Here is a 27,923-nt window from a genome sequence, read left to right as displayed (position 1 = left end):
GAAATACTTTTTACATCCGGCATTGTTTTTCAAAGGGTAGCTTCTGGATAAACCTGTGGTTTTCTTAATTAAAGGTGTGTTTTAAAATGCCTTCTTTCTTTATTAAACTGATATAATATCGCTGTGTTTAGCTACTTAATGCATTTGTTTATACTTAGATTTGAAACCTCAATCAACAGAACAGAAGAAACAGAACAAGTCATAATTCCTGTTTATTTACGTGAGAAGTTTCGCCATACCAGTTATAGTCATCATCATGGTTCTACATTGTTTGGCCAACCATTTCTTCTGACTGTGCCTAGAAATATAACAGAAGACAAGCTGTACAACCTTCTTTTAGTAAGAATGTGGTACGTCTATCAAGGGCTCGGTTCCAAAATTCCTTTAATTTTATTGTTTGGAGCATTGACATGAGCTCAAAATGATACATAAAAATATTTAAATTGTTTTGCTGAAATTCATAATCTCTCTTGGTAGCTTATTCTGTTTTTTCCCTTTTTCCTTTCTTTATAGCCGATATATTAAAACAGGGTGTGATGCTGATGAAAATGAGGGATCCCTACACTGCAATAAAGAACATACTATCAATGGTAACGGTCCTAATGGAATACATGAGGAAGGATCTCCAAGTAAGAGCTTGTTTTATTCTTTAAAACATGCATGCATAGTTTTTTGTTCTTAGGTGATCTATGATTTATTACAAGGTTATAAGTAAGCTGTATTCGGTTACTGCTCACAATACACGTTTCCCTGTAGTTTGAAATATTGAGAAAAGACATTATACATGCAGTTTAGATGCTGCTCTGTAAGTGATCTGTGTTAACTGCATAATAATAATAAAAAATAAAAAAAGATTCAAAAAGAAGCATTGAACAGGCAGTATCTCACTCCACCAGCAAAGAGGGACTCATTTTTAACACATAATGCAGAGCAGCACTTTACAAGTAAGGGACAGCAACAGCTATACTTTAGGAAGAAAAGAGAGTTTGGACAAGTCTTCATTTTCAAGCAGTTCGTGCGCTCAGAATTTACACCTAAACGTAAAATGGGGAACAAAAAAATGTAAGATCCATGCAGTACTTTATAAAAAAATGTTGTGCATGTTTTTGTCGCAATAAACAGATAATACATAAACAATAAAGGTTATTAAACTATCAGAGAGCTATTTCTCTCTCTGTCTACGGTACATATCCGGTAATGAAAACCATTCTTAGCAAAGTATAAAACATAAGATCAAAAGTATATGTATTTTTTTTTTAATTCACGGAAAAGGTATAAATTTGGCAACTCATTGCGTATGTAAATTAAATTATTGCACATGCTGCAGTCCTCGTGACATCAGTTATTCCCTAGTTTCTTATTTGGTGATGCATAAGTCTTCATTTCTTACCCTTATGTTTGATGTAGGGAGGTGTAACTAATTTAATATATATTGGAAGGTAAAGCAATTTTCATCAGAATTTTGCAGCAATGGATATCCTGTCTGCAGTGACCACCAGATGTCACTGTACCCAAAAAACAGAACTGATCTTCGACAGAAGGATCCAAGGATTTATTTTATTATTAATTCAAACACACAAGGTGAGGAGGGTCCTGATCAAACAGGCTTACGATTCAGGATTTAATACAAACGTTGCTGAACATGTCATTAGTGTAATCAAGAAGACGTAGTTTTGAGAGTGGGTTTTTGCTCAGTGTGAAAATTTGCTCCTGTACAGTTTTCTCCACTGTTGCATATTTTTCACGTTGCTTTTGGTTGGACTATTTTGTAGGTTGTGGTAACAGATATAGTGTGTTTGTGAGAATAAATTACACCAAATTTTGCTTGTTTCACTTATTTAACCCTCAACGACAAATGATGTTCCATGCCACAAAACATGTCAGTTAACGACAGATTATGTACCTGGCACGTCATGGCATTAAATGAGGGTAGGAAGCGACCAAGTGTCACTTTTTTCACTGAAACTGTGTTGCTGAATGCCTTTGACATGGAGGAATTACAACAACACCGGAATCTGCTACAGGGACCCTGTGTGATCCCTCCCTGGGGCATCAACATGGACCATATACAATATGGCGATGGATGCCTGATTTAAAAGATCTTAGGAGGGGATCCTAAAATTAGCACTGTATCTTCCAAAAAATCCTGGCATGGGAAGAGTTGAAATACTGGCATTCCAAATACCTATTGGGTGTCTAGTTTTTAAAAATGTATGATTTGATTTGGTAAATTGAATTTGCCGGGTTCAAACATGTCTCAAATAGGACATGGGCACAGACTGACCAGATGTCAAAAATGCACCTCCCAGATGTCAAAAATGCACCTCCCAAATGTGGCCTTTTAGCCCCCAAACAACCCAACATACCTATGCATGGGTGGTATCGCTGTTGTTTCATGGGGTTAACAGAATTGGGCGGCTTCAAAGATTTCCCAAATAGGACATGGAGGAAGGGAGGCCAGATGTGCATTTTTAAATTTGGAATTTTGACACCTCTCAAATAACCCAACAAACCCACACATGGGTTGTATCACTGTACTCAGAAGATGCTGCTGAACACTTATTGGGGTGCTTTTTACAGTAACATATACCAGGAGATGTAAATTCATACCAATGTAATGTAATACCTGAAATACAATGTGCATGGAAAGAGTTAAAATGCCACTATTTGAAAAATATATGGCTTGATGGGGGTAAATTAAATTGGCTGGCTTCAAAGATGTCCCAAATAGGACATAGGGACAGGATTACAAGATTTGAGAAAAGTGGTTTTGAAATAACAATACTCTACTTGTATTTATTGCCCTATAACTTGCAGAAACAACAATGGGTATCTCTAAACTCGGGACAAATATTAGAATCTGTTTAGCAAGTTTTTTCATTAGCCTTTGCAGATGAATAAAATATTTTTCAAGTAAAAGTCAGACAATGCCCTTTTTACCCACTAAAATTATATGATGTCTTGAAAACAACAATATGTAACTTGTGTGGTTACACTAAAGGATAGAGAAGAAAATTACAGCTAAACTCAAGCAGCACAGAAATGTTAAAGCAGTTAACAAGGGTATAAAAAAGAAAAAAAACATCTCGCTCCTTAATGGTTTAATTCTTTAATGTGCTAAGTAATCAAGCAGGAAGCCTTGAGGTGTGGAAAAGTCCCCCCTTCTCACAAGGTCAACTCAACCAATGAAAGTAATTATTAGGATCAGGTATCTGACAACCTTCCTAAAGGGCCAATTCTATATAATATACATCTGGGTAATGTTTTCCTTTGTCAGCATATTGTCGTCACACAAGTTTTCAAAGTGATATAATGCCGTGTTCAAAAGACATTCCAGAACACCACAAACCACTTTTCTTGAGTTTGCCAAATGCACCTTACTGCCCAGCAATAGTTCTGTGGCAACATTCTACAACAGATTAGTTGAAAATGGAACCTTTTTGTTTATGAAAAGCAAATAGAGTGCATTCCATATAAGGTACCTCATACCAGATGTGAGTCATTGTGGCGGCATTGATTTGATGCTTTTTTGTGCATCGGGACAAGGGAGCTTGTCGTCCATTTGAAAGAACCGTAAATTCTCTTTGTATCTGATGTTCCTGCTTGAAAGCTTTGAGGACTAGGCCAAAAATCCACCATGGAGCCATGAGAGCCTGATCAATAATTCCACAGTGTGAGCTTGTCTCCGGTTATTGCTGCTGAAAGTGGCTTATCCTGATTCTGAGTCTAAGGATGTGATTACATTTTCATGTAGTGTCATTGGGTGTTGTCTAAAATTATTTTATAAATGACTCAAAATTATGTTTTTCACTTAGGTTCCCTTTTTCTAATATTATAGTGCAGATCTCATAACCTTTTAATGTGAAAAATATGCAAAATGCAGAAAACCAGACAGGGGACATACTTTTTCTGCACAATGCCCTACTCATCTACTTTAGAGTCCTCTCATTACAACTCGATAACATGCTCCATTTTTTTTCTTTGTTTTACTTTGTTTCATTCTTAGATTACAGGCTTTTTGCCTTGGTAGTCTACCAGACCTTAATAAATACACATCAATATCAAACGTGACATTCACATATTTTTCCATGGAAGCATAATCATTTTAAGATATATGTATTCCTCTGTCTTTTAGCTTCTGGAAGACCCAACCAGAAGATACTCCTTTCACTCTGAAAATGTATATATTTAGGTGTTTGTAATAAAGACCCTGTACCTATTTTCCAAGGTGAAATGGAAACTGATGAACCTGATGATGAGTCTAGTCAAGATCAAGAGCTTCCTTCAGAGAATGAAAACAGCCAGTCAGAAGACTCTGTTGGAGGAGATAATGATTCTGAAAATGGACTGTGCACCGAAGAAACTTGCAAAGGACAGTCCCTCGCGGGGCAGAAAAAACGTCTGTTTACATTCCATTTTACTACTTTGGGCAATGCTGATATCAGCTATATAAAGGATGATACCAGGTATATTCGATTTGATGATAGGCAACTAAGACTAGATGGTAAGTCGCTATGGATTTACTTTACTTTGTATTTTTAATAGATGTGCAAGTGGGCAAAAATGACTCGGACAAATGTTTTGGTTCGTTTCTGCCCCATTCATTTTTGGGACAAGGAATTTCATTCCCTGCCCATTCAGTTCAGTGAGAATTGAGTTTGTTGCCTGGTGCCCTATATTCACTGTCATTCGCTCTCTCTCACACTCTCTAAATGTTTCTTTACCTTTTCTGCCAACCACCTCCACTTCTGCCGACCACTTCCGCTTCTTCTTTTTCTATCTTCTGCCTTGTCTTCTCTCTTCTCTATTCCTTTTTTCTTTAATCTTCTTTCTTCGTCTGCATCTCAAGGGACGTAACCCAGCAACTTCCGTCAAAATGGCGGCGCTGCGGCGAGATCCTCCCAGGTCGTGGGAGATGAAGTCACTGAAAGTACCAGTGAACTGAGGGCAATATGGAGGAGCTGCAGTGACTTCATCTCCCAGATCCTCCAATTTGAGGAGAGGACATCACCGCAAGCGCCATCATCCGAATGCACAATTGTTAATCTCCTCTACAAATTATGCACTGATTTCATTTATCACGAGTTACATTTATCTTTAACAAAAATGAAAGTATTTTAAAGATAAACTTCTACTGTGTGGAAACTCTTTATGATAATTTTTATTCCGTTTTTTTTACCTGATTTAAACCTAAAATACCTTATTGCATACTCTTTATATCTTAGAAAGATCGTACCTTGCCTTAGATTGGGATCCAAAGCTAAAGAAAAGATACTTTGATGAAAATGCAGCAGAGGTAAGAACCATTAAAACATTGATTATTTTAATCAAGAAACATCATTGATTTTTGCAAGATTACTTTCCACAGAACACCATCTTACTGTAGCTTTACGCTTATTAGTAGTGGTCAATAAACTAGAAATACTGAATGATCACCTGGAAATCCAGTTTAATTTATACAAAAACATGAATTACACTAATTTAGTAATTTAGTGTATTACTAAATTAGTGTAATTCATGTTTTTGTATAAATTAAACATTTATTACTATAGAAATGTTACATGCAATGATCAAAATATATAAATAGGATCAATAGGATAAAATAGGGTATGATATGAAAAACATGTCGCCCCCCCCCCCCCGCATGCGTTAGTTGAATTGAGCGCCTGCACATTATAAGTGATTACGAGATGGCTAAAGAACTTGTAGGTAGAAAATATCTGGAAATGTTAAATACAGGTAACCTGTGTTTATTAGACTTACAAATTACAATCTTTGGTAGTTTACAATCATAACTCAAAATAACTGCAGGCTAGATATAATTTTGTCTATCTAGCATTATCAGTTTCATATCCATAACTAGCACCATAACTGTTTTTTTCTATGCATTTCCCTTTTGTGTTCAGTCTACCTAAACATTTCTTATATAACCATTTTAGGATTTTGAAAAACATGAAAGCATGGATTTCACACCACAGAAAAAATCCTTCATGAAATTAAAAGACTGCATAGAACTTTTTACTACCAAGGAAAAATTAGGGGCTGAGGATCCATGGTAAGTCTAATTGATTTTACAAACCGCAGAATAAATGAGCATTGAAATAAGGAGTGAAATAACTTTGAGCTTGTTTAAACAACTTTGGCTTATATGACAGTCCTAAACATTCATTTTCACCTATAATTTTCTGGAGAAAAAAAGGCTGGAATAACAGAATAATTTCTCACGGGTGCAGAGAAAGCAGCTTGTTGCTTAAAAAGTTCAAGCTGCTTTCTCACAACATATTGGGGATACTGTAAATATAGCTTTGGTTTCTCACGGAATTTGATGGCGCTATATAAAACAACAAATAAACAATGTGTGTATCAACATCTCTGTAGTATATTTCATAGTTATACAGCTCTTATGGTTGTTCAATCCACTGCCAGGTAGAATATTTTTGTTGTCCTAACCTATTTTCTGAAAATTATTTGCATTATACTGGATAATTACCGTATATTCCGGCGTATAAGACGACTGGGCGTATAAGACGACCCCCAACTTTTACAGTTCAAATATAGAGTTTGGACTATACTCGCCGTATAAGACTACCCCTCTACCCAGCATACAACAACCAGCCAATCACGGCAAGCAATGTACCTTACCGTTGATTTGCTGACATATACATACATGCACTGCCCTTACACACACACACACACACACAAATATATATATGTGTATATATATATATATGTGTGTGTGTGTATATATATATATATATATATATATATATATATATATATATGTGTGTGTGTATATATATATATATATATATATATATATGTATATGTATATATCTACACATATGCCTGTCCATACATACACATTTATACACTGCCCTCACCACACACCCCTGCCTTTACACACATGTATATGTATATATATATATATACACACACACACACACACCAGCTTACAAATACACTGACCATATCACACCAACATTCATACACTGCACTCACACCCCTTTCTCCCTATCTCTTACCTTATCTTCTGTCTTCTTTCTTCCATCCAGTTGTGGGAGCGCGAGGTGTGGCACTTCAGACCTCAGCTTGCCTGCTCCCTCATCACTACGTGCCGGCAATTGATGCCGAGCGCCGGGACATGACGTCATCCCTGCGCTCGGCATCAATAGCCGGCGCGTAGTGATTAGAGAGCAGGGAAGCCGAGGTCTGAAGTGCCACACCTCGAGTTCCCTAATGTCGAGCTAGTTAGAGGGAGGTCGTGATCTCCCCCAACTAGCCCTGATCAGCAGATCTTGCACCTACCTCGGCGCAGCCCTGAAGACCGGCCCAGGGGAGGCGGCTTCTTCACTCTCCCCTCCCCTAGAGATTGGTGGCTTCGTGGGAACCTCCGGCTTGGTAAGTACCCAGTGGATGCATTTCTTAGGGGTTTCTAAGTTAGTACCCGGCGTATAAGATGACCCCCCACTTTTAAGAAGATTTTCTGGGGTTAAAAAGTCGTCTTATACGCCGGTATATACGGTAATATGCAGAATATTTCCATCCCAGGCTCTAGAAAAGAAGAAAGCATCAAATGTTCCATTTTCACTTACGGACTGCAATGCGATAAAACCAAATGTTTGTCTGTTTATAATACAATGATTCACTAAAGGCTTTAGTGGCATGAAGGAAAATAAATATAAAAAACATTGTCAATTACTTCATATAAATAAAAATGTGGATTTGAATTACCACATTACATTACACTGCAAAGTGTATCTCGTATCATCCACAGGAGAAAAGCCCATTGTTGGTAATGTAAGCCACGTACTACCGTATTTGCTCGATTATAAGACGAGGTTTTTTTCAGAGCAAATGCTCTGAAAAATACCCCTCGTCTTCTAATCGGGGTCGTCTTCTAATCAGACCTCAAATAGAGGTCTGATTAGGAGACTAAGATCCAGATCCCCCGCACCGCTGCAGGGGACCTGGATCCTCCTGTCTCACACCCCCCCCCATCATACACACACTTACCGGTGCTTCCTGCTGTGTTGCCGGGGCAGCAGGTTGACGTCTACGCGATCCGCGTAGACAACGTCCGCTGCAGCCGGAAGGAGGTGTGGCTAGCAGCGGGGGTTGTCTGCGTCCGTCGCATAGACCTTCCCCGACTGTCAGAGATCAGAGTTCCCCGCATCGGTGCCGCACCGGTGCGGGGAACTCTGATCTCTGACAGCCGGGGAAAGTATACGCGACGGACGCATACAAACCCCCGCTGCCAACTCCACCTCCTTTCGGCTGCAGCGGAAGGCGACGTCAACCCGCTGCCCCGGCTGGAAGCACCGGTAAGAGAGGGGTGAGAGAGAGAGAGAGTGTGTGTGTGTGTGTTAGTTAAATGGGGGTATAGGGTGTGTGTGTGTGTTAAATGGGGGCATAGGGCATTTCTGGAGTGGCGTTAAGGGGGCATTTAATAGAGCACTCTGCCTCCTGAAATGCCTTATACCTCCCTATATTGCACTCTGCCCCATAATATGCCTTTTAACCCCCTAAATGACAGAGTGGCATATATAGGGGTATAAGGCATATCATGGGCCACAGTGCCATATTGGAGTGGCAAGCCTGGGGGCAGATGTGCGTAACTGGGGGACAGGTTGGAAAATACAAGAAATAAAAACAAAAAAAATATTTTTCTCAATCATAGCTTTTATTAAAAAAAATTGTTTACATGAATTAACATTTAATGGTAAAACTTTTTTCCTTTGGGGTCGTCTTATATTCAGGCTTTTTCTTTTTTTCCTAAGTTAATATTCAGATTTTGGGGGGTCGTCTTATAATCAGGGTCGTCTTATAATCGAGCAAATACGGTATTTATTTAAAGTAGACATGCATTCATGAGATGACTTGGTAAGGTGAAGCATGACAATCAACGCAATGGGCGCCCACAGTACAGGACATGATGTACAGTTTATATATGTTTTCAAAGTAAAAAAAGTCCTTTGTTTTAGTACCTGTGCTCTAATTTTATGATATACATATGTTTAATATTCTAGGTACTGTCCGAATTGCAAAGAACATCAGCAAGCAACCAAAAAATTAGACCTTTGGTCTTTACCCCCCGTCCTAGTGGTCCATTTAAAACGTTTTTCCTACAGTAGATATATGAGGGATAAGTTGGATACATTTGTTGACTTTCCTGTAAGGTAAGGGAAAAACTGTATTCTATTGTTACGTAATAATGTAATGCAAATTTGCCGGTTTTTACTGCACTAAGAAGTTTATGCAGGAAAATACTACTAATATAAGATTGCAACCACCCAAAAATATTATTGAGATCTGGGTACAGCCTTATAAACAGCAGCACTGTGTTTTGACCTGTTTTATTTTTTTTGAATAGCCTGATTCTGTCATGTCTCTTATTTACTGCAAGTGAAGACAATCTGCAAAATCCTTCAAGGATAGGTGTAGGAGTTCATACGTGTAGATGATGAGCTGTCCACTTGTTACTAGCAGTAACTTTTGATTTATTTTTTTAGTGACCTAGACATGTCAAAATTCCTTATTAATCCAAATGCTGGACCATGTTGCTACAATTTAATTGCTGTATCTAATCATTACGGAGGAATGGGAGGCGGACATTGTGAGTTACCATTTTATTACATTTTGTTATGTCATAGCGGAGTATTATATACTAAATTAGCAATTTTTGAAAGTTGTGTGAATTGGGAATACAATGCTCTATTAAGTTCAAGTGCTGTTCTAGTGTTCACATCAAAAAATGTGGTTTTCCAAAGATGATACAAAACAGTATGTTCATGACACATCATTCAACATATCTAAAATACAGGAACGTAGCCAGACCAAAATCAAATACACTCTGAGCCCTAAGGATTTTAAATACTTCTCCGAAGGCATTTTAAGAGGCCACTGGTGAAACCATAGACGTGGTTTCTGTTCCACTTAACTCACACAGCATATATACCCCAATCAAAAAGGGCTATGCCGTTAATGTTGGTTTTGGTGGAAATTTATTTACCTTATTCCTAGCTTTCAGTTGGACAGTGTTAGATTTTAGTTTTGGTAATTTGTCATAGGTAGATTTTAAGATTTTAGACTATATACATATAATCAGGAGGCAAATATTTCATTAAACTTTACAAAGAATAAGGTCCTTACCAGAGCTTTACCACACTAGGCATGAATGCAAGTCAATGTGCAGTGGCACTGTATCCCCCCCCAAAAACCTTATTTTGTTGGCTTTTATGTTTTTCTGGCAAACTATGACCCACTAAATGCAGTGTCATGTGGCACAACAGTATTTAAATACCCTTCAACCACACTGTATATTTATATTGTGCTTTTAGATATTGATCCAGTTGGTTGTGTAACACTGTATTAGCATTTTATGTTGGATTATATTGGACAATATTTTATTATGGACTTCTTGTGCTTGCAATCAGAGTGTTGTATCAAATGGAAGTTTTTTAGCCTTAATTTTCTACTTGAAAAGGCCACCCTCACAGCCTGCTTGAGGATCTCTGTACACAATTCTTCTTTTTTTCCTCCACTTGTCAATAAAAAAATAGCTTCATAGTTAACATGTACTCCTTTCTGTTACTATTTGACAGTCGAGGTTTTGAAAAAACAGTACCTATGAATGCAGCGATGCTGCCACACATTGGCTGTTTTGTATTTGGTCTTTGACTTCTGACATCGTAGATCACAAATTTGACACATCTTATTTATGTGATGCTCTGCCTTTATCCATTAGACTGTGTTAACAGAACTGGGGGTCAAAATATACCCCCAGCATGACTTAATTCATTGAAAAGCTCCCAAGGGCTTTCTCCACCTTGCAGCATGTTTCTTTGTAGCACTTAAGTGTAATTGCATGTTGGCGTACCTAACAAGTTATCATACCAGCAGCATTAGGAGGTCATTGAACAATGGCTCAATCCCTGACCCTAAAGCATATATACTTGTGGAATCAGCCACAGGGAAAATAAACTAGCAACACTTGCAAGTGAAACAGCTTGTTTGATGGCTCTGTAAGTTTCTGTTATCCATTGACTTCCCCTTTAAGCTTTATGTTCAAAGAAATGGGGATGCATAGTGGAAATACATTTTACCTAGCCGCTCCCACAGAGCTGAAGCTTGTATCTTATGAGCTGAGCAACTTAGTGTTTCTTTAATAATCTGGGGCTCATCAAGCTTGTCTAGCATATTTCCAAAAGGAAATCTTTACCTTTTGGTTTTCACAAAGGTTTTTTTTAGGAGACATTTTACTACCACAAAAGGTAGTATAAAAGAAGGTCAGGTCATCACTAAACCAGGGGATATTCTATGATCCATTGTATGAATTCCTTTAAACATACTGTTTAACGTGTGCTGTGCATTGAGAAAGTGAAGTCTGCTTTCGCACACCTCAAACAAATATTATATGGTGTGCCCAGTCCAGATGACTTACTCTTGATTATTTACTTCTATTTAATGATTCACTTAATATAATCTGTTGGGTATTACGAACTCCGGTTTACTCATTCCACATTTGTATTTACATTCTGGGATTCCTATTTACTTTTTAGTATTTGAATCAGCTGTAACAGTCTGCTCAACCTCTGTTTCAATCCGGCAAAACATGCATGAGAGTTGGTAATGGCTCTATTGTACGATTATTCCATCTGCGCTGCATTAATGAATGTTATGTTGTCCCCCTTAGATACAGCTTTTGCAAAGAATAAAGATGATGGCAAATGGTACTATTTTGATGACAGCAGTGTGTCGGTTGCCTCCGAGGACCAGATAGTGGCAAGTATTCATTTTGAATAAACACATAAACATGTTCTTCTAGACCAGACCTGTTTTAGCACTTTGTGTAATTAATAAAGCTATGTTTGTGTTCATACAGATGAAAGCTAAACAATTGTTAGTAAAGATCAATTATTAATATTGTAGATTTTTTCTTATTATAGTTGGATCAATACATTTGTCAGCTCTGGGCAGTGTATACCTGAAACACTACATCAGTTCTGGTTATTTTCTTGCAGACAGGATTAACTAGCTCTGGTCACGTCTTTGTGCACACTTTAATATTCACTGAATGACCAAGGTTACTGTAATTGCATTTTTTCCTTGTGAATAGAAAGTTGCGTTGGCCTTTTTTTAGTATTAAAAGCTTATTTATTGATCCAGACCTTCGTTATCTTTAAGGTGAGCAGTCCAACACTGAAACTTTTAAAAGGCTGCATTCAAGCAGGTTATCTCTGTGCAGCCTGCCATATTTTTCTTTATTATTATTTCATAGATCTTTCGTTTAGTGCAGGATTATTAATACTGACTCAGCTGCTGACCTTCACCAATCTTGCAACTGATTAAACTGGCATTTTTTTTCATTGCAGTCCAAAGCGGCTTATGTGCTTTTCTATCAGAGACAAGACACAATGAGTGGGACGGGCTTCTTTCCGCTAGACAGAGAAGCTAAACTTGGCGCTTCAGCTGCCACTGGTGCCCCACTGGAGAGTGATGAAGAGACAAATGAAAATGACATAGAGAATGAAAACTGTATGCATACAAACTAGTGAGGCCTATGAAGCTATTAAATAGGATGGAAAAATAATACAATTAAAATTAACGTGTCCACCAAAAATATATTTTTCTTTTGTTCAAAAAGAGAAATTTCAGCTTACAGAATGTAAACGTTAATATAATTGTCATTTTTATTAATACTGCTTTTTTGATGTTATTTTTTATGATGGAGCAGTGCAATGAAAACTGTGACCTAAAAAGTCTGTGCCCACTTTAGTTTTGTATTTGCAGGCTGAAAGGTACAATGCTGTTCTCTTCCTTTTTTTTTTTTTTTTTTTTTTTTTTTTTTTTTACTGCTCTTTAATTAGTTGAAGTTTGGCGATTTTGAATTAGTTCCAGCTGTTAAACGATATGTGTCATCTGCTGTTTACAAGCTCACACGTTACTCCGAAATCTTTTTCCAGCTCATTGTGGATAAATACAGGGATACATTGTAGCCCAATTGCCAAGAATCTAATGAAGAGCATCATGGCTCTGAAAAATGGCATAAGCCAATAACCTTGCAGCCTAATGCAGAGTTCTTGCAAAGACTGATTTTTTTTTTTCTCATTTTAAGGCAAATAGAATTATATTGATTTATCAGTATTATCTTGGGCATTTGTTTCTTTGTTAATGATGTTATTTATAGTTATTTCTTTTTTCTTTATTTTCAGTTGTGCAAAAAAAAAAAATAGATTAGTGACCCTTTATTTGTATATTCACACATCATTGGAATCACCGCTAAGTACTTGACACTTGAATAAGGATATTGGGTAAATAGCAGAGGTATTTTAGCCCTTTTCAGATATCGTTTCTGTTTTATGATTATGGTTTATTTAATGCTGTGTAATGGATTTGAAATTTTAAGCTTGGTTAAAAAAAAGGGGGGGGGGGTTCAAATGAATGTAACTTTCCCTTGTTGCTTGTTGAATTCTTGTTCTATTGTTTAGAATTATCACATATTTCTGATCTGTAAGTCATGCGTTAATATTTTGTCTGTTAAGTTCCCAATCAGATTCTTTAGTTGTGAGAGCTCTGAACTCTCCAAAGACACTGCAAATGTAAAGTTTATATAATGGCACTTAGTGCCGGTGACAATGACTGTGGACTAATCTTGAATAAGAAGTTTGTTTTTATTTAATTTGGATTTTTATAGAGTAAGTCTTTGGAATTTTCATTGTGTGATCCCTTTATAAATCACCATGGCCTTACAACTCATCTCAAAGGATAAATTGGTTAAACAGAACAACTGACATTTTGCATGTTCAATCGTCAACCTGTACTGTGTATCGCACACAAGCCTTGACATTTATGTTGGCTAACTGCATTCAAGGGTCCAGGATGCCAAATACTCGAAAAAACATGGAACATTTTGTAAATTGACTTGTTGATTTGCTGCTTTACCTGTGATATTGTTTTGAAGAATGTATCATTGTTTTGTGTACTGCCTACGACAGAAACTCGGTAAAAGTTGGGACATGCTTTACATATCTACTACCTGAAGAATTTTACTGTCTCACGCTTTAAAGGAAGAAGTACATTGTTCTGCGCTTGAACTAATGAAATAAAATACAATAGGTTTTAAATTGTGTATTGTAAATAAAAGTTCACTCTGTGAGTGCACATTTTGGTAAATTATTTTATTTATACATTAGCATAAAAAATACAGATGCATTTGCCCAGGAGAAATGATTTTGCTTTCCAGCTCAGTAAAAAAAAGCTGATGTAATATATTCTGGGATTTTAAAGCTGCTTTGTTTTTTAATGTGAATTGTTGACCTTCTGCATGATGGAGGTAACTGGTTTGTCTGCACTTTAAGTTCACCTGAGTTTACATTATAATGTGCATGAATATTTATTTATATAAGTTTCAATAAAATTGTTGAAGGCCTTATTTAGTTTGGTGTGTGTTTTTTTTTTTTTTTTTTTTTTTTTTTTTTTTTTTTTTTTTTTCTTAACTGCTTTCCTTTCTGTTACAAAGGAATACTATTTTTTAATACATTCAATATTATGTGTTTGGTAGGTGAAATAATATATAATTATCCTGTTTATACCGAGGACTGGCTGGAGGACACAAATCTGTTGGCAATGATAAAGCAACTGATTCAGCAAAGGATTGGTTACATAAAAGGATAACTTTCAAAATTCTTGCAACATAAGTGCACAGCCAGGCTGAGATGGAAGGTAGAATTGTGGACCAAGCCAAGCTGGATATATATGTCAAAGCAAGGGTGAATGCTTTAATTTAGAACATGTTCATAAATCATCAATGTTTGATAAATGTATTAAGGCACAGGTTTAATATGCCAATACTATGTTGGAAAGTAAATTTGTGCGGTGAGGTAAAGAGTTTATATCAGTAGGTGAATTTGGCATGCCTGTAGTGTCCATTCTATAAACCATAAGCATATGGTGGAGCATTTTCCTTTTGCTTGCAGTGTTCTTACTAATATCAATACATTGACTGTCTGGCTTCATTCCTTTCCTTTTCTGTGCAGCATTGTTTTATGTCTGTTTTTTTTGTACCCTCATTCTTTTAACCCCTTCAATCCCAGGGGTTTTTGGTACCTCAAAACCCGGAGCAATTTTGCAATTTTTGCGCTATGTTGGTTCAGCGATGATTCTCTTTTCCTGTGAATAGTGTACCCATATAAACTATATATTGTTTTTTCAAGGAGAGATAGAGCTTTCTTTTGATACCATAGTTGGATGATTAGCTGAAAATTTAGAATTAGAAATTTAGTAAAAACTAGCAAAAATTTGAAAAAAACATCTGTTTTTTTACATTTTCCCTCTGAATCCTCACAAAATTAGGTAAAGAGACAGAAAATTCCATCCAGAATTATCAATTCAGGTGTCCTGATTTCAGAAATACCTAATTTATATAGATTTTCCATATTTTCCCAGCACATATAGGCAACATACTATAAGCAATGTTCCCTCTAATTTTTCTTAGGTGGTGTGCGCAGAAAATTTCTCTTGTGCAAAAATTTTCCCAGAGCCAAAATTTTGTGCGCACAATATGCTTCTGCAAATCTTCAATTTAAATTGTTATTCTATATTTTTGGTACAGCTCGCTCATGGTTAATAACACTACATTATAGTGTGATAATGTAGTATTAGTAACACAACAGTATTACTTACTGTAACGTTTTTTTAAAGGTGAAATTCTCACTGCACAAGTAAATTATGAGCGAATCACGAGTGGAGGCTCCAGGCCGCATGAAGGATAAAAAAAAAATTGGGAAAAACTGTTGTGCGCAGGGGTGTACCTAGAGTATTTGGCACCTGGGGCAGATCCTGTACATGGGACCCCCCCCCCACACACACACACACACACACTCTTTAAGACTGCATAGCTTCTATCGTTAGGCAAACATTGACAGGGGTACAGCATAACTTATTATTTACTAAGGCAGACATTGACGGTGGTACAACATAACACCTATCACTATATACTGAAGCAGACATTGACCGTGTTACAGCATAACTGCTATCATCATATACTGAGGCAAACCCCCGTTCGGTACGCTACTGGTTGTGCGCACAATTTTTGTTTGTGTGCGCTCCCTCTTAAAGCTATGTGCGCGCGCACAAGCGCACAGCTTAGAGGGAACACTGACTATAAGGTGTACATTACTTTATACAAAGCCGTTACATTTTTACATTAGGTATGATGGGACTGCAACTCTAATTTTAAACAAATAAAACAAAAACACCCACAAAGGTATATATTTCTGTAAAGCAGACAATCCAGGCTATCCTATCAGGGGTATTTGGGCACTCTACATGCAGGTATTTGGCCACCAATGACTGTCAAAGGTGGCCACAGAAATTAGTTCCTGCACTTTTTTCACCAACGCGTCTTAGTATTTTGTAGTATTCTTAGAATTTTTTGTACAGGGTATGTGTTACGGCAGAGAAATCTATCCTAAATTGTTCAGCCACCTCTCCTGATTACGGAAATACCCCACATGCCTAGTTTTTTTGTGGTTTTCTGGACATTACAGGGCACAAACAGGACCATGCGCGTTATAGATTTTCACATTTTGCTTTAGTAGACCTATGTTTCATTTGGGGCGACGCTGGCTTCTGCTGCCAGGGGGGAGTCCAGGCTGTCAAACGACAGCCTGGTCTCCCGTGCAGCGGCAGGGATGTGTCCCTGACGCTGCACGAAGGGCTAGGCGTACCGGTACGTCCATAGGGGTTTCTTAGTGGGCGTTTTTTGGACGTCCCGGTACATCTATAGGGGATTGAAGGGGTTAAGGGGCACATTGCTAAAGCTGTTAAAGTATTTTTATTTATTCTTTGTCCATCTTAATGCACATAATTCCTACTTTCATTCTCATATATTCTGTCAAGTTCAGGACCGTTTATGTTCATTTATTAAGAATGAAAAGATTGAACAATTGCCTCCTTTTTTAGCCCAGCTGGACATATTCTGCAGCCAGCTTCTGTTTGTGTGAGCCTTGGTGATTGTGCCCCAGCAGTTGGATAGTGTAGGTGGCACGTGGGCAAGTACTTCTATGTTACTGGTCTATATTTGTTCAAACTCTCATGGTATTGATGTCATATTAGTGTGACCTCATTTTTAATCAAGAAATAATTGGTTGGGTTATATCAGCTGAGAGCACGTTTGGTGCAATGATAACCCCTTAAAGACCAGGCTGGTTTTTTTTTTACTTTTTGTACCCTTTGGGACCGAGGCTGTTTTAACACTTTTGCCCTGCTCGTGTTTAGATGTAATTTTCTCCTCACTCATCTAGTGTACCCACACAAGTTATTTTTTTTTTCAGGATAAGAAGGGCTTTCTAAAGATACATTCATTTTAATCATGCTATCTAATTTCCTATTAAAAAAAGAATATGATGAAAAATTGAAAAAACACTTTTATTTGAAAAATCTTTTACTCCAGAGTTTAGAAATACCCAATTTTTGTTTGCTTTTTTTCTGCAAGTTATTGGGCAATAAGTACAGGTAGTGTTTTGCTATTTCAAAACCAACTTTTTTCCAAATCTGGTCATTCTGCCCCATGTGCTATTTCGGATATCTTTAAAGCCAGCCAATGCAATTTACCCCATCAAATCCTATATTTTTGAAAAGTAGACACCTCAAGGTATTTCAAATGCTGGTATTTTAACCCTTTCCACGCACAAATTCTGCTACCACCCTTTGTCAACCTTTTGTGGTAGTAATTTATTTTGTGTTTGTTTTTTTAGCCCCTTAATGACAAAGCCCGTACATGTACAGGCTCAAAATGCATTGTTTTCAATGGGTTTTGGGACCGCCCATTGTCCTTAAGGGGTTAATATCACTAAAATTGTGCTTCGGGTATGGATTTATAGCTCCTAGTATACTTCACTTTTAAACAAGACCCCAATATGTGTTCAGCAATATAGTAATTGCAGAGACAGATCAAGGTCAAATGGGGCCCTTGGGCATCACAGTTGCATGGTATATACAAACACTGTACATTAGCAAGCAATTGGCTTTCCTTTCTGGTATGTTAATTTGTACAGCTAAATTCTAACTGGATTGGAAATGCACCAGTCACTTGCATCCCCAGGAATTATATTTAAGGGCACGGAAAGGGATCAACAAGCGTGGAGGGATCATCATGCAAAGCAAGATTTTGTTCTCTCAAAGCAGGAAGGTTGTTAACCAGTTAAAGGAATGTTCACATATAACAACGAACCCATCAGATAAAGCAGTACAAAAATAAATAGTTTATATTTCCCATAAGCTGTGTGTCTGTCCTTGTGCTGCTAGACACTCAAAGGCACTGCGTTCTGTTGGACTACATATCCTCAGGAGATGTATTATGATCAAATTAATCTGTTTATGTAGCGTAATTGTTTGATGGCTGTAGGTTCACATTGAGAAAGAGGTTTTGACACCCAGAAACATTTGTGGAACTAACTTCTCAGCCATCTTTATGCAATATAATTGTACATTTCACTTGCATCTACTTCTGAGTGCTGTCAATCTGTTTATATAGAAAACAAAGGCCTTATCACAAATCACATATATTGTACTACTTCCAGAATCCAGCTTCTAGTAGAGATTCAGTAACACTTCATCCACCAACAAAATGATGTTGCATCACTTCAGGTATAATTAATTTGTTGATGCAATTTTCACAGTAAGCACTATTTCATATAATTTATTTTATTGTTTATCACCAGATTGACAGCCAGACAAGAGGGACAATTAAAGGACATCAGTGTCCTTCCCTATACCTGGCAAGAGATTCCTGTATGCAGGCACAAGAGACATCAGCGATCAGGCAGGGAATGTAAGCGTATGCAACTAATAGGGACAGCCCTAAAACCATTGACTGGGATCGATTAGTTTTTTTAAAAATAAATCAGCCCTGGTTGCTCTGCAAAATGAAATGTGGTGCTCAGAGAGGTATAGCCTTCTATGTTGTCCAGTTTCCTGCTAACTATAAGCATAGAAAAACTATTTTCAAAGTTCTTAATTCCCCACTAGGTGGCACTATTTTATAGTTCATGAAATGTACAGTAAATACAATACAGTATGTTATAAACTCCAGGTCCAGTAAATTCCATCTTTTAAATCTGCGTTTTTTTTAATGAGAATACATTTTGTTTTCTTAGAAAGGTTATGTATTGTTGCAACATGATGAATACTATTCAAGGAAAGAAGAAAACAACGTATCTTTTTGTTACTTTGTTTAAAACACTGCAGGACTCATTGTTTTGTGTATGTGCATCCCCTCGGGAAAGCTCTTACTATCTGATAGGAACATTATAAATATTCTTACATGCAAGTTATATCATACCTCCAAACTTGAGTGTTTGGTGGTTGGGAGTGTACTATGGTGTTCTACAGTACAGTTGTTTTTAAAAGGTAACGACTACATTTTCTGTCTGCTTGAAATGGTAGTAGGTATGAAATTGCCATTCAGAGTAAATTAGATCCACCTGTGGTGGTGATTTCACAGTAAATGAAAAAGTGAACATTTCTTGGACAATGCATTTTATCAAATAGATGTTAGAGGTCACACAAAAAAGAAATCAAAGAGATGATCGTTTCACACAAGAGAAATCACAGCCATGCTTAATTGTTGGTGGTGATCTATATTGTTCAAATGTATGTAACATATACAAATTCAATTTCATATGTACCTAGTGCTGCATGTAAATATTCATATGAAATGTATATATATGGAATATGTATGGTATATGTGTGTGCAGTGAAGGGGAAAAAAAATATTTGATCCCCTGCTGACATGATCAGTCTATAATTTTAATGGTAGGTTTATTTGAACAGTGAGGGACAGAATAACAACAAAAAAATCCAGAACACATTTTAATTAAATTATATATTGATTTGCATTTTACTCAGTGAAATAAGTATTTGACCCCTTTACAAAACATGACTTAGTACTTGGTGGCAAAAGCCTTGTTGGCAATCACAGAGGTCAGATGTTTTTTGTAGTTGGCCACCAGGTTTGCACACATCTCAGGAGGGATTTTGTCCAACTCCTCTTTGCAGATCCTCTCCAACTCGAACCTTCAGCTCCCTCCACAGATTTTCTATGGGATTAAGGTCTGGAGTCTGGCTAGGCCACTCCATAACCTTAATGTGCTTCTTCTTGAGTCACTCCTTTGTTGCCTTGGCCGTATGTTTTGGGTCATTGTCATGCTGGAATACCCATCCACGACCAATTTTCAATGCCCTGGCTGAAGGAAGGAGGTTCTCACCCAAGATTTGACGGTACGTGGCCCCATCCATCGCCCCTTTGATGCAGTGAAGTTGTCCTTTCCCCTTAGCAGAAAAACACCCCAGAGCATAATGTTTCCACCTCCATGTTTGACGGTGGGGATGGTGTTCATGGGGTCATAGGCAGCATTCCTCCTCTTCCAAGGTTGATGCCAAATAGCTTGATTTTAGTCTTCTCTGAACACAACACCTTCACCCAGTTCTCTGAATCATTCAGATGTTCATTGGCAAACTTCAGATGAGCCTGTACATGTGCTTTCTTGAGCAGGGGGACCTTGCGAGCGCTGCAGGAGTTTAGTCCTTCACAGCGTAATGTGTTACTAATTGTTTCCTTGGTGACTTTGGTCCCAGCTTCCTTGAGATCATTGACAAGATCCTCTTGTGTAGTTCTGGGCTGATTCCTCACCGTTCTCATGATCATTGAAACTCCATGAGGTGAGATCTTGCATGGAGCCCCAGACCGAGGGAGATTGACAGTTATTTTGTGTTTGTAATAATCGCACCAACTGTTGCCACCTTCTTACCAAGTTTACCAGGCGATGGTCTTGTAGCCCATTCCAGGCTTGTGTAGGTCTACAATCTTGTCCCTGACATCCTTGGAGAACTCTTTGGTCTCGGCCATGGTGGAGAGTTTGGAATCCACAGAAGCAATCAATCAGATTCCAAACTCTCCACCATGGCCGAGACCAAAGAGTTGTCCAAGGATGTCAGGGACAAACTGAGATTAGGAGCATTCCCTTTAAGAGAGTGCTCCTAATCTCAGCTCATTACCTGTATAAATGACAACTGGGAGCCAGATATCTTGCTGACTTACTAAATACTTATTTCACCGAGTAAAATAAAAATCAATTTATAAACTTATTTGAAATGCGTTATTATAGATTTTATTTGTTATTCTGTCTACCATTAAAATTATAGACTGATCATGTCTTTGTCAGACATGATCTGATGATCTGATATTTGTCTGATATTTGTCAGAATATTCACTATTCTTGCCAGTGCACTTACACATGTAGATTGTATTTACAGAATTTATTGTAAATATTAACATAGCATTAGTGTTAACGTCAATGTTTTTACAGCATCTTCGTATGTATTGCACTACTTTAAACATTTTCTAGACTTTTACACGTCTGTATTTTTATTACTGGGATTGCTGTGTGGGGTATTTATGTGTTTCCTCTCTCTCTCTCTCTCTCTCTGCCGTACAAACTGATCAAGTAGCAAGGTCAGATTTACATTCCAGGTTTCAGGATCACTATTACTTAAATGGTCAATAACATCTGTTTTCAGTAAATAAATGACCTGCAAATAAGATGGCTCACCATTTTTGGCAATGGAAAAAGTGCCATTTTGGTATCTGGAGATTTTAATAAAGTGTAACTGCTCCGAAAGAAGGCGCATTAAAACTAAAGAAATGATAGTCAGTCTTACGGATAGAAACATACAAAGGATGTCTTCATAGACTTCTAGATGTTAAGAGGGAGGCAGAAGGGAAGAGGAAGGTGAGCACATGGTGCTAAAGTTTAGTGAGTGTTCATTTACACTTTAAGTACAACTAATAACAGTAATGGTAACGCCAATATTCAAGTGTGTATACATATTTTGTTTGTGCAGTGTGCTCTTAATAGTACAATTTATAATATAGTAAAGGGCAGATTTGAAATGTCCTGTTAGCATGCAGGGATCAAATGGCAATCAGATGTCTCTTCAAACTACCACTCTAGTGCCAAAAGTTAGTAAAATCCACAGTCCTCAGTTTGTATGGACTCCAGTGTGTTGTATGGCATGTAATCAATGGACTTGTGCATTGGGATTCATATGAGCTTCGATTTTGCCTAATTTTGCCTAATACACCAGTATTTGTTATCCATTCATTCATTTACCTCACCCTTCATCTCCTTAACTGAATCGCCTAACTCTATCACGTGGGACTTGGTCCACATTCTCTGTGATCTTATCTAACAGTTAATTAATGCTTGTTATTGGAGTCGTAAAATGCAACTATGGTAACTGACTGTTGGATAAGATCCCATAAAATATGCACCAGGTTCCAAGTTAAAGAAAGGAATGGTGAGGTGAGAAAATTAAAGAATTAAAAGAATGCAGGTAAAGTAACTTGCACAGTTTTCATGTATATAGGGCAGTGTGACTGGGCATAGGGTAATAATCATGTGTATAATGAAGGGTCACTGTGTTGTATTGTTTAGTATGCTTATGTGTAGGGTAGTGTGACTGCATTGTGTAGTTTGTACGTGTATATGGTAGTGCAATTATGTACAGGGTAGTATGAATGTGCATAGGGTAGTGTCACTGTGTAATGTATGAATGTACATTAGGTTGTGTGCCTTTTTTATCATATAGTATGCATGTATATATTATTTTGTGAATTTGTAATTGTGTAACAACTTGGTGCTAAGGAGAAGAGGGCCCTGCTCTTGCAAGCTTACAATCTAGTCGGTGGTTGAGGGGGAAATGATACAATAGGAGAGGACTGCTTGGATGGGGATGAGTTGATCTGGTTCCGACGATGTGCTGGAGCTGTTCAGATGGCTTGATTATGATGATGGTTGGGAGTACTGGGAAGGAATGCTGTACACTTCCCTGAACAGGTGGGTTTTCAGAGAGGTTTTGAAAGGTAGGGTCACTTTGTATTGTTTAGTGTGCATGAGTATATTGGAAAGAAAGATTTAATTTTGAAACAAAAAAAACCCCACTTTCCTCTGAACGAAAAGGTCAGGGAATTAAATTTGTTGTCCATAAATTGATGCTCCAAAAAACAGAACGAAAAATGTGTCCAATTGATTTTGATTGCTGTGCACAAGTCTAGTAATCAATGCATATATTCACTTAGTAAGGGTTTCAGAAAAATAGATTTTTGTTTTCTCCTGCTTTTCCTGAGTGCACTGAAGCTAGTAGGCCATTTTGCACACTTCCAAATTTCAGTTCAGATTGCAAGCTTGGTAGATGACTATCAATCGAAGTAAACCTCTGGTAGCAGAATTTCAAATTCTTAAGTATAATATAAATAGCCTTAAAGGGATTATCACAGTGAGTAGCCTTTCCAATGCTGTTTGATCATTTATCCTGAAAATGTATACTCTCTGCTTGGGTTTCCAAGTTTAGCAATGATTTATGTAGTACCCCATTCCTGCCAGTACCAAGCTATTAAAGGAAGGATTTAGCCATAAACATAAAGGGGGTTATGAATGAACAAGTGGTGCAATATTTGAAAAATGTCCCCATCATCATAGTAACCAATAGAATGATTGATTGCTATAATGATGATGATGATAGGACCACTTTTAAAACTTTGCACCAGAATTATTTCTATAGGTAACCCCTGATGCTATGCACACAGAAAATATGGAAGATAGGCACATTTTAGAATGTCTGTAACTTAAGCTACACAGCATCCTCCTTTTGAAGAAGCCACACTTCTCTTTCCCACAGCCGTGACTAATCTTTGTAATAAATCTACATATCTCTGAACTGTACCCAATTTACCATCAACACTTCAAAGAAGGTGGTAGAAAGCTTGTCACATGAATCTGTTACACTCATTCTCATAATTAATCCCTTGGAGCTGCGGTGGGATCTTTGGTTTCTGGTGATACTGAATGTGTTGTCCAGGCTCCTAAAACTAGGCAATGCTATAGTATTTTAGTCCATTAACATCCTAAACAGCTGATTTGTGTTTTATTTTTCTTTAAAATGCATGTGACATTGTAGCACTCATCTGGAAAATTAAAATCTACAAACTCAGAAAAGAATTAGAGCCTTGGGATAAAAGGAAACTGAATGCATTGAGGAAAAGAGTAGCTCTGAGTAAAAATAATTCTGAAAGAATAGGTACACACATTATGTTTTCATTATAATTACAGAAATGTAGGAAAGAGATATTGTAGCTCCATACACTGCAATCAGTTTCTCATTCTTTATCTTGGAAATTGTTTTAAGAGCACAGAAATCAAAATGGAAATTTACTGAATGTATAAAATAAGGGAATTAAGACATGGTTCAAGTATATGTAGATTTTAACTTTTCTTTACAAGGTGACATATTTGTATATCAAGTAACTATTATTACATGGTGAAATTAATATCAGTCATTTGGTTATAACTTTCCATGAATGTGTTTATATAGTTACTATACCTGGGAGCTTCACGGGGTAGGCTACCTGGAGCTCTCCCTCTTCTAGGGGAACAATTTCATTAAGGAGGGAGGCTAGCACCAAGACAGCCTTTATTTAGCGGATGAGTGAAGGAAGTGAGAAAGTAGTGGGGGTTGGCAAGCAACACTTCTCTGTCCGGAGAAAGAAGAAACTTACTCGGAGACCCAAAGTGCTCCAAGGTATGACAGTTACAGACCCAAACCCACAATTCCAAGGAGACCAGCAACATCAAGAAAGCCACTGATCTCTCACTCTACGGGAGTGATAACTGATAGATAGATCGATAGATAGATAGATAGATAGATAGATAGATAGATAGATAGATAGATAGATCGATAGATAGATAGATAGATAGATAGATAGATAGATAGATAGATAGATAGATAGATAGATAGATAGATAGATAGATAGACAGACTAGCATTTATTTGGGGATTTTTTTCTTTTATAAATTGTGTACATCTAATATGAATAATAAAATAATAAAAAAAGAAATTTAGTTTGGAAACATCGTACATACATAAAAATGTACATAATATTTGGCATTTACAGGCAAATATTACTGCACTCAAAAAAAGTGTAATTGTACCTGTAATAGCACTCACAGATTGCAAAATCATCCCACCTTGTTATATATTTATGAAAAAGTAGAGAGCCTAAGCTATTTCACAACGGTCATTCCACCATTTTTCAAGCAGCTATTTCTTTACCAACCTATTGTAATCCATGTGGCAAAAGATAATTAGTTCACACCCTTTGCCATTTTGCCAAAAGAAAAAAGAAATTAGGTTCAGCAACATTCTCCGCATAAAGTAATTTTGTTATACTGAAGCCCCAAGGTCAAGTGCTTCACTGTGAAGAAAAAACGAATGAATCAAGCGCCAGAAAGTATTCGTCAGGGCCCACGATGGACACCAGATTCACCAGTCTTCATCTTTTTGGGGTGGTACTCCTTGAAGGGATATGCAACTCTCTTCCTTCCTCTGTGACCCAAAACAGTGCGAGAGGACTGCACAGAAGGACCTCATGGTGCTACCATGCCTCTAGAGTTATAATAGTTACCGCGCCTCTCTCACAAAAAAGAACAACCTTGAGGGATCCGGCACCACCATGGCCATTTTCAGTGATTAAAAAAACCAACATTGTTTGATTCACAATAACATATTTAAAAATGTAAAAAAAAAAAAACATAATAAGCACACATGCATGGTGCAAAAATATAAAAACATGCAAGTCTTAAAATACTATTTTTAACTTGTGGTGGGCAGTTATTTTTTATTACCTTATATCTCTATAGGGATTTTTTTATGCATTGGCCCAAGCTCCCAACCATCATGTCAACTACAAATACAGAAAGGCTGATCCTATTTATTACCCACCCTCCACCAGCTGGCACCTTCTAATGATCAAGCCATTTTAACTGCTGTCCTATTTCGCCAAGTATAACGCAGTTTGCTTTTATTGTGACTGCACAACACAAGTGAAGTAAGCATGTCTGAATGCAGCACCAAAGAGTTAATTAAACAGCTTTGACTGAACAAGCATTAAAGAAAAGCAGAAGGGAGGAGGAGGAATATAATTTAGCAAAGTTATTTGTGTGTGAAGAAGACTCTCTGTGCTCATATCCTCTGCATGGTCATATGTAAAATAAAGTCTGACGAATTCTCTAAATCAATCCTAATAAGAAACATACTATAAATGTCTTGATTTATATTGTGTGAAGAAAAAATAGCCATTAAGCGTCAAGTGTAATTCATTTAATTGGAAAGAATTCTAATATAGTCTCTGCTGCAACAAAGGATTAGTGACTACATTTAGGTACAACCCCTCCACATGACTCCACATTTTGGATCCAAGCTCCCATTTTAAACATTACCTAAAACCTTCACTCTAATCTTCTGTGTTTCTCCGAAACTGAGGCCGTTTGCTTGTTCTTTCTAAGAAGTCTGAGTGTTGTCAGCTGTAAGAGGTGTAGATGATGCAGTATATCTGAGTCACTAGAACATAGTCTCTGTTGTCAGAGTTGTGACTAAAGATCCATTGACAGCCAAGGGTGAACTAATGATTGCCTCAGAGACCTTTGGTGTGAGGAGCACCACTTTGCTATGCAACCAAGAAAATGGAGTCTAGTAACCTATGTATTAAGCATTATGTTTATGCAGCACACACCATTTCACATTTTAAGCCAACTTCAGTTTCTCTTTAACATTAACATTTTTGTCATCATAAATGCATAGAAGAATTGAGAATCTCATCTAGGCATTTGTACTGTTTCCTTGCCCCACTCTTTGCTTTGCAGGAGATTCCTTTGTATACATTACTGGCATCAGGGGTGTTACTAGAAACCACAAGGCCCTGGTGCAAAAATTGCCTCGGGCCATCCAACTTTACAGCTGGCTTGTGTCATCATTGCCCTCAAACAACATGTCTGTACCTTCTTTGCCCCTTGCCCACCCTTCCAACATACATTATGGCACACATATGTAAACACACACACATTTGAGAAAATGTTATATATATTTAATCATTGTTGTTATAGTTACCAGTAGTACTAAGAATTTTCCAATCAGATATGGTATGACCACAATTGCACATCCATGCTCACGCATACACACAAATACACATCCATGCTCACACCCACACAAGTACACATGCATGCTCATACATACACATAGATACATATGTGTGCTCACACACAAGTACACCTCCATGCTCACATACACACACAAGTACACATCCATGCTCAGATACATATATACATACACATACACATACATACCCCCTGCCTCCCGCCCCCGCTTACCTCTCACCGCTCCTGCAACTTTCTCTCAGGCTGCTCGAACAAATATGTGGGTAGCCTCGGGTTCACCCCAGGGTCACGTGATGTAATATGACCCCAATACCCCAATCAAAGGGCCCTTTCTAAGCTATTATGAACCAGTACAAGGAGATAAGAACAAAGGGTCACAGTAGTTACGCCACTGACTGGCATAATGTCTGGCATAAGATTTCCACATATCTGAGTGCAATACTGAATAAGCACAAGTCACTCGCAATGCTACAACATATATATTTGCAATGCTACATCTATTTGGATACCAAATACATCATCACTTTTGGGGAGCTACAATATTTTCACTTATATGTGAGTGCGCTTATCTTATAAGTAACATTAGCTAGTATATTGATACATTATTACACTATATTGTATTTTTTCTTTTTATGTTAGTCATACATTGAGAAATTCATTTTTTTTTAATGAGCAACACAAAGGTTATTAAACTGTTTTGTATTTTTTGTTTTATAAGCACATGAATTACATACATCGATTCTTTTTCTCCAATTCTTTAATGTGAAAGGAAAGTCACATTGATTCACTTGCAGCTGGTGTGGTGTTAAGCACCAAGTATCTTTTTTTTTATTTTTATTTTTATATACACATGCACACTATCTCCCTTCCCTCC

General features: G+C 37.3%; 1 protein-coding gene across 2 annotated transcripts in view; it reads left to right on the top strand.

The window, feature by feature from the left end:
* USP15 (ubiquitin specific peptidase 15) overlaps positions 1-12,619 on the top strand; it is a 36,839-nt gene extending 24,220 nt beyond the window's left edge. For both annotated transcript variants that reach the window (XM_053462617.1, XM_053462615.1), the window contains 9 exons: positions 159-350; positions 514-629; positions 4,229-4,504; positions 5,226-5,296; positions 5,940-6,055; positions 9,027-9,176; positions 9,510-9,613; positions 11,693-11,781; positions 12,372-12,619. In XM_053462617.1, the coding sequence (XP_053318592.1) occupies positions 159-350; positions 514-629; positions 4,229-4,504; positions 5,226-5,296; positions 5,940-6,055; positions 9,027-9,176; positions 9,510-9,613; positions 11,693-11,781; positions 12,372-12,551 (1,294 nt within the window). In that variant the 3' untranslated portion in view covers positions 12,552-12,619. The remainder of the gene's footprint in view (positions 1-158; positions 351-513; positions 630-4,228; positions 4,505-5,225; positions 5,297-5,939; positions 6,056-9,026; positions 9,177-9,509; positions 9,614-11,692; positions 11,782-12,371) is intronic.
* The last annotated feature ends 15,304 nt before the right edge of the window (positions 12,620-27,923 follow it).

This window comes from Spea bombifrons, chromosome 4 (genome assembly GCF_027358695.1).
Source record: "Spea bombifrons isolate aSpeBom1 chromosome 4, aSpeBom1.2.pri, whole genome shotgun sequence".
Lineage (NCBI taxonomy): Eukaryota > Metazoa > Chordata > Amphibia > Anura > Pelobatidae > Spea > Spea bombifrons.
This window is presented reverse-complemented; position numbering and strand designations above follow the sequence as displayed.